Source organism: Lotus japonicus, chromosome 1 (assembly GCF_012489685.1).
Source record: "Lotus japonicus ecotype B-129 chromosome 1, LjGifu_v1.2".
NCBI classification, from domain to species: domain Eukaryota; kingdom Viridiplantae; phylum Streptophyta; class Magnoliopsida; order Fabales; family Fabaceae; genus Lotus; species Lotus japonicus.
The window spans coordinates 82,840,622-82,849,213 of NC_080041.1; the positions used below are offsets into that span (position 1 = coordinate 82,840,622).

The 8,592-nt window shown below is 35.0% G+C and overlaps 1 protein-coding gene across 1 annotated transcript; it reads right to left on the reverse strand.

Annotated features, from left to right (window-relative positions):
• Positions 1–234: 234 nt before the first annotated feature.
• Positions 235–6,469, reverse strand: LOC130722152 (probable E3 ubiquitin-protein ligase RHG1A). The gene is made up of 6 exons (XM_057572799.1): positions 6,274–6,469; positions 3,548–5,350; positions 2,757–2,807; positions 1,185–1,283; positions 845–985; positions 235–768 (listed from the first exon to the last, which is right to left on the reverse strand). The coding sequence occupies exons 2-6, from the start codon at positions 5,255–5,257 to the stop codon at positions 637–639; spliced, it is 2,133 nt and encodes a 710-aa protein (XP_057428782.1). The 5' UTR covers positions 5,258–5,350; positions 6,274–6,469; the 3' UTR covers positions 235–636.
• Positions 6,470–8,592: the final 2,123 nt, after the last annotated feature.

The window sequence follows — 8,592 nt, forward strand, 5'->3', positions numbered from 1 at the left end:
CAACACAAAACAAAAAAAATCATTGGCTTCTCATTTATTTCTTCTCTTAGCTCTCCACTTAAAATCCAATCTTAAAAGAAGATGCATCATGACACATACTTCTAGATTATATTCAGTAAACACATCCATAGATCATTGGCTTAAGATAAATAAACAAATTCAGGGCAATTTACTACGCTGCATATAGAAAACAAGGTATGAAAAGGCAACAAAGCATCAGAGGATTAGGCTTAATTAATCAGAATTCCAAGGCGTGAATCGTGCCATGTTTCTTGATCTTCATCGTATTTTCAGAATCAAGTGAAAAATCTCATGTTGACAAGCCTGTTGTCTTACAAATGGGACACAGAAGCTCTCCACTTAAAATCAAATCTTAAAAGAAAATGCATCATGACACATACTTCTAGATATATTCAGTAAACACATCCATAGATCATTGGCTTAAGATAAATAAACAAAACGATAATAACAAATTCAGGGCAATTTACTACGCTGCATATAGAAAACAAGGTATGAAAAGCGAAAAGGCAACAAAGCATCAGAGGATTAGGCTTCAATTAATCAGAATTCCAAGGCGTGAATCGTGCCATGTTTCTTGATCTTCATCGTATTATCCTGAGAATCAAGTGAAAAAACTCATGTTGACAAGCCTGTTGTCTTACAAATGGGACACAGATTCTTATGCATAAGCCACTGTTTAATACAGTAGCTATGGAAATCATGGCCGCAATCAAGTGTTCCAATATCATCTCCATCATTGTAGTCCTCCTGCAGACAGAATAATTTGTGTGAAAAATAAAACTTGGTGCGCATTGACCTTGAAAAATTAGCTAGTGAGATTTACCTGACAAACACAACAGGGTTCTGCATCAAATTGAGATCCTGTTTCAACTGAATGCTTTTTCTGTTTTATAAGTTTCAATATCATTTCCTCGCTCAACCCAGTACTCACGTTTCCAATGCGCTCTTCCAGAGCCAAAAGCTCCTATTATAGTCAATGTTACATGAGAACCTCTATAAAATGAAGTACCAAGTACCAACTTGAAATATAATCAATGGATAAACTGACACTTAGGTTTACAGATATATTTCCAATGGTTTGTTGGTCTGGAGAATCTCACCCAACCTACAAGTCCTTGGTTCGAAACCAGCGCAACACCGAAAAAAAGAAATGGGAATTTTACCTCATAAGACATGTTATCAACATCAAGTCGCATATCCCTATGACGATCATGAATATCAGCGATTCCAGAAAACACTGATTGATCAAGGACCATAACATCCTGCCATAAAATGAAAGGTCTCACACCACCGTCCACGAGTTTAATATAAATATATCTTCAAATAGTAAACAGTCAACCTAAATGAGATTAGGAACAGATAGAGATTCATATATTACAGTTAGGGGGGGTATGAAGTTGATTGCAGAGTTTCTCAAATACAAACAAAAACCACAGATGATTAAGTGAGATTAGCTAGATCTTTTAAATATAAATATGACAGGACCCATGTACTATCAAATATCAACAATTATAAGAATGTCTTAAGAGAGATTAGCAAGATCTTTCAAAAGCCCACAAACTTCAACTTACTATTTAGGACTTCAACTGGATCTTTCAAAAGTCCAAAACAATTCTAATCAGGGAAGGAGCCACAATTTTTCATAGGGGACCAAAATAATTAAAACTTACAACAAAAAAGTATTAGATATATTTTGAAATTTGAGAAAGAAAAATAATATCAATAGAATTCCTCATACTATTATAATACTAAATTTATCTATTATCATCTTATTTTTTACGGATCTATTATCATCTTTACTACTTATAAAAATGATGTAAATTAAACTTCATAAGTTAAACACAACCTGCTATCACAATTTAAAATGAAACAATTGCTCTAATGTTTATTTTTCTGATAAATCTCTATTCGTTACTTTATTCTAATTCAATTTCTTATCATTATTTTCTACTATTAATCCATATTTTTTAATTTAACTTCTAATCATTATCTAACTTCTATACTCAATTTCTAGTTCTTATTATATATTTTCATATTCCAATCTTAGTTTTAATTTTTAATTTAAATTCAAATTCAAAATAGTTGTACTCTATATCTGCATCTCAAATTTTATTGATTAACTTTAAATCCAAAGTATGATTTAAATTTAAAAATATTAATTTGTGGTAAATTTTAATTGTACAAAACAAATATTTACCCGCACATTGGGGCTAAGATACTAGTTTTATAATATAAAGGAATGTCATGCTCCACTTGGATAAAAGCAGAGTGTTCTTAATTTTTAGGTTTATTTTTTTCTTCATTTTTGGCCCAAACACTGGTTACCTGGGTCCATTTCTGTTTTCATCTTTGAGATTATTCTAATAAACATTTAAGTCAGTGTCTTCTTGTGTAAGCGAGACATTATTGATTATACTGATAATACGTGAAAAAAATTTCAACCCTTCCACTATTTACCTCAAACTGTGTCAGTTCTTAATCATTTTTGTCAGCTACCTATATTTGACAGATAAGAACAGAACTACAAACAAACCAACATCAAGGGTTGGCTTATTGCTGCCAAACAGCAGGACAAGTAATTATATTTTGTTTTGCATTAGAGATGAGTCAGGATTGAACCTGCATTAAAGCCGCTATGGCATTACTAGTAAATCAGACAGAGAAATGTGATGAAACTTTATTTAACTAAACATCTAATTTTAGTCAGTATACACCTTCAATTTTGAATAACTAACCTCAAATCGCAGGTTTCCTCCCCGACGCATAAGGCCCAAGACATTGCGGAGCTGCACCACCAAAAAAGTTCTTTCTAAGAGAACAACTATTCATGAAAGAAAATAAAGTACTACAACTTTCAATAGTATCTAGAGAAGGCAGCAAGAGGTTTATTGGCGGCAAAAATATTTACTCCTTTTCAATCATGCTGTTATAGAATTTTATAGTTTTCTGTGGGGAAAGGTTCTCGACTGGTTTTATACAATTTTGGATATTTATGGACCTTACTTTATTATTTAGATTTCACTTATAGGCTTAGTTATTGAGGTTCAACCCCATTGAATAATTGGGACTAGATTGTAATGCAAAAGTGATGCAATTAAACCTAGGGTGAAGATTGAGTAAGATCAACCAACCAAAGGAGTAATGTTTAATCAAATATGCACCCAGACTTAATTTACTTGCAACTTATAAGAAATCATTATTAAGAGTTACATTCAAAAGCCTACCTTCCATCGAGCAGTTTGCATTGTATAAACTCGAAGCCTAGAGGCTGAATTACAGTAATCAAGCAGTCTTAAGTCAATGGAATTACGTATGATGTAAACCAAATGAGTTGAAATTGAAGCTACAAAATTTAAATTAGCAAGTTTCCACTTAGACTATTTCTAGAAAAAATAAGTTTACTTTATAGGAAATGGTACGATCATGTAGATGCCTCAAATACAGGATACAATAAAAAAAAAACAATGTTAATCAGCAGTCTAAGATGATTCTTGAAATGCAAGAGACAAGACAATTGAATACATACCTCAGATACAAGTCTACTACTTCCTTCACCAGCAACAGCTAAAGAACGTAGTGAATAAGGAAATCCAAAGTCACTATCTCCTTGCCTCTCCAACCATGAAGATGATCTTGGGTGAGCCCCAGATGATAAAACCCTTGATTCAGTTGTAGACGGACCAGTGCGCAAGGAGGAATAATTATTGCTTGGACCTCCAGTAGCATCGGAACCAGAAGAAAACAAGGACCGTCGAGCATATTCAGATAACCTCCGGGGATGCTGCGGAGGATTAGGACGAGATCCCCAAGTTGAGGTAGATGAGAGATTGGTAGCTAAATTCGATCCAGTCCTTGATGAAGAAGCAACATTTCCAGGAACACTTAAATTTGCACTACTTGAACTTGAAGCCGTAATTGTCGGGTTTTGAATCAAATTTCTTAAATCAGCTGATGGTCCAAAAACTGGGTGTTCTAAAATATTTCTAGACACACTTCTTGAGCTTGCAGCCTCCAGCGATTGATTATCCCTGTCTGCACATCTAAAAGAGTTTGATGAATGGATGTTTCTTGAGTTAGAACCACCACTCCATCTAAATGATTGACGATTCCTTGGCAAAGAAGGAGCATGGATTACAAGGGGCTGGCTTTGAGGAGTTACATTATCTATTAGTGGTGGTGACCTCAAGTTCAGAGATTCATCAGCAGGATGAAACCTTTGTGGCACTTGAGAGGATGAAGAAACACCAGAATGCCTACCTATGCTCCCAGTTGAGAATGCGGAGGGAGGAACAGAATTTTGTTGGTTTGAAGGATTTACCCTCAAACGGAAGTTCCTGTGGAAGCTTTCTGAGCTTCCTGCAACGTCTGAATCAGGAACACTTTCAGAGGCTTCATCCCCCACACCCAGGCCAAGTCTTGCATTTAAATGTTCTGAGGAAATAGATCTGCTTGAACTGCTTCCAGCATGATCCTGAGTAGGAAAGGTGTGCCAAGCACTACCATCTATGTGCTGACTATAGCTAGAACCTCCACCATCTGAAGATTGCCTCGAATTTCCTTCAACAGCTTTTCTTTTACAAGACATGCGTCGAGTGTCCAAAGAAGAACTTGGCCTACCATCAGTATCTTCTACTAGAAAGCCATTATTCCCAGAAGGAAGAAGAAAAGAATCAGAACCATTATTAGGCTGAATACACTCATTTACTGATTCACTGGACTTGTGTACGTTAGGGTGACCCCGATGTGGACTATTATCACTGCCACTGTCCGCTAAACCTTCATTTAAGTTGAGATTCTGGGACATCAAATGAGAATTGGAGCTGCGGTCATACACAGGACCGGTGTTGACATCATCCAGCGAAAGAGCATTGCTTGGATCAAGGCGCCGATCTTCAAGTCTTGGACCAGCTAATGCACCAGCACTAATGGATGATGACCATCCAAGTTCTCTTTTCTGTTCATTATCATCTATTTCATTCTGTGTATTACTGGAACTTGGCTCGCCTAAGCTCCATCCACTCAAATTTTGCCATTCATGATTTATTGAATTCACATGAGATGGGCTTATGTCACTAGGAGAAAGTATATAATCAGGTATTTGATTTTCTGTCGGATTCCGCATATTATTCCAATATGTATGCTGATCCGCAGTAGTATTACTTGGTGTTGGTCCACATTCAAATTCTAGCTCTAACATTTCAGCTAAGGAATCAATTGTACCGCTCTGCCCTTGCATTGAAGGAATCTATGATTTGCCAACTTAATACTGTTAAACTTATGAAATGAATCCCTCAATAAAACAGCAACCCATGCACTGAATTTGGCAGGTCTGTTCAGCAAAACAAGAAAATCTCATTAGGTATGTGATTGTAAGTCATGAAAAATACATCTTTGTTAAAATGAAACTACACATAACATCAAATAGCAATCTTTTTGCTCTCTTGCGCCTTATGATGCCAACAAAACCTGTGTAGACATTTAAAATCACATATTTAATTTATAGCCAAATGCTTGAAACGCTTCTTAGTATGGCTTTGATCCAATCACCTAGGAAGAGTACTCATCCACATAGAATATAATGTAACCATATATGCTTCAGTACAGCACCATACATCAATACAAATTTCTGCGCATAAAGTGCAACAAAATTATGAAATATACATCCTTTGACAAATGAAAGTCATCACTATTAACAAGGCCAATGTGGAACTAAAGATCAGGCCAAGCTTGCAAAACCTTAGGAGTTAGCATGTAGAACAGGCCTGCACTACCCAAATTACAAGCACCACCACTCAAAACTCATTTATCAACTGAAGAATCTCGCAGTACTAATCCCAGTAATGCAGCATTACCAAATATGATTGAGTGGGAGAGATTTGCAAACCCCTAAACCGAGACCATACCATACCACACCTCAACAATAATAAAGTCAGCATCTTTTTCAAAAAAGGGCAATGAATAAAAATTGAGAAAAATCTGAAATGGAATTTCAGACAAGATCAGCTCAACATTGACAACAGCAAATTGGGTTTCAATCCAAACAAGACCAAATTGAATTTAACCGAATTAAAGACCTAACAAAAACCAGTTCAACAATCAACCCATCTAAAAAATCCCATCCAAAATCATGAAAAAGCATGAAAAATTCAAACTTTGACAGATTTTTGAACCGCAGCAAATCACCGACTGATCATAGCAGAAGAAAATTAAAAAAAAAAGAAAAAAAAAGTAGGTTAAGTGGAAGAAACTTACCAGATGAAATGAAAAAGCACCGATCTATGAAGAAAAATCAGAGAATGAGTGATTTAGAATAAATAGAGAATGAAAGCACCATGTTGGTTGAAGGTGCTTTTTATTGGATTTATTGTCCTAAGAAGAGAAGAAAACAAAGAAACATGGAAAAGGGAGAGAAGAAAAGAAGAGAAGGTGGAAGATATAAAAATCAGATAGAAATGAAGAAGAGAAAAGAAACAAAAACAAATTAAAAATGTAACGAGGACAGACAGTAATCTTAAATTTATTACACCACAGATAACAACGTAAGATTAGATTAGAGTTAAAAATGTTCTTGCCTACAAAAACAGACACACATGTACACAAAAATTTGTATGCTTTTCTATCTAAACATGTGTTATTTATTTATTATGGATAAATAATAACTATAAATTTTAACTTTTCATTTAATTTAAAGAAATCAGTCCCTCTGTTTACGGACATAGTTAATAAAGACCCAACCTTACCGGACATACCAAAAGACCTAGCAAAAAACCTTAACAAGCAGTATAGGCTGAGACCCATAACCTAAAAAGACCAACCAATATAAGAAATAAAAAACCAACTAGAAACGAAGAACAACAAGCAGCGACAAGCAATCCCAAATCTGTCACCAAGCCACCTTCGCAGCATAATAAGTCAAGAAGAACGTTAAGGCCGGAAGGGAACTGTAGCCTCAACACCTTGGCTTAACTCACACAGCAAAAGTGATTAACCCAATGCTCTACTCCAAGATGCACCACGATCTCGTCCTGCAAGAGAACCCAAAAACCTAAATCCATACTAAGATGGACAAACCACAACCTGCCATCCCCAGCCATCACCGATGACCTCAATCCACATGCTCTACTACCGCGAAAAACGCCACCCAACCTCATAAACTTCATGGTCAAAAACCTCAGACCTATACCAAAACCACCACAACACACATGAAGCAGAAGCGAGCAGCCACCAACGGCGGACAAAGCCAGGAGAAGCCCCTGACGACACGTCTGAGGTTTGTGAAAGATAAATCATAAAGTATGACATCATTGTGTTTATACCCAGTTACCCAAGTTTGAGCCAATATTGCAGGGTACCATTGAGATATCTTTAATCTGTTCACCATGTCTCTGAAAATGGAGGGTGTTTCATCTGCTTCAGCAATTCATGATGACACCATTGAGAACAATTTCCAATAATAGTTTATAAATCTTCAAGTCTGTTGATGCATAGACGTACGCCCTCACAATTGGTAGACCAATCATTTTTCCCATCTCCGCTAAGCCAATACCCAGATCACGTCAAAAGCAACCAAACAGCAATGGAACATGCAAGACTTGGGAAAAGAGATATGAAGCATATGCAGAGGTAATTGAAATGGTTACATAGAACTGAAAACCCTAATGGAAATTCTAAGCATCTGATATGAATTCCTTTTTTTTTACCATAATCATTAAAAAAAGACTTTATCAGGATACATCTTAGTGGTAGAAAAGTCACAATTGACTTTTTTTAATTATTCTAATGTCATTAAAAATCATTAAGTGTCAAATTAATATACTCCCTCCGTTCCTAAATAACTGGCAATTTAAGGTTATTGCACAAGTATTAAGACATAACAATTAATGTTCTTGTTTTATTAAAATTGCAATCTAATTTCCTAGTATACCCTTTATCTCTCTTATTAATTCTAACTTTTCAATTTTTCTACCACCAATAAATGAAGGGAACAATTGATAAAGTATAATTAATGCACTCTTGAACTTTGTAAAGTGGCAGATAATTAGAAACAAAATTTAACTAGAAATAGTGTCAGTTATTTAGGAACGGAGGGAGTAGTAGTTATTTTCGAAAAAAGTCACAATTAACTTTTGTAGTTGACTTTTGTTAATTATTCTAATGTCATTAATAACTATTAAATGCAATATTAATACATTAACAATTTTCAAAAATATGGAATTATTTAATATTTAAACTACTAAAAAATCAGAAAAATATAAATATGACATCATCTAGCTACGAATTATAGAATGAGAGAGCAAACTTATGAAGAAAGACATAAAATAAGGGGGTAACACTTGTCGGTGTTGCAACTTTTTGGTTTCAACAATAGTATATAGTATAGGATAAAATGTGAACAAAACACCATTATCTTATTTTGGGTTGAATAAATCACATTTTTTTTCTTGGTTAAGTATTCATCAGCGGCAACTATGACACTAATCATTTGTCCCATGACCAGCACGGTACTGAACAATATGAGATTGAAGTTTTTTCATTCACAAAAGTTGAGCTTTAAATCTTCAACAACTTATT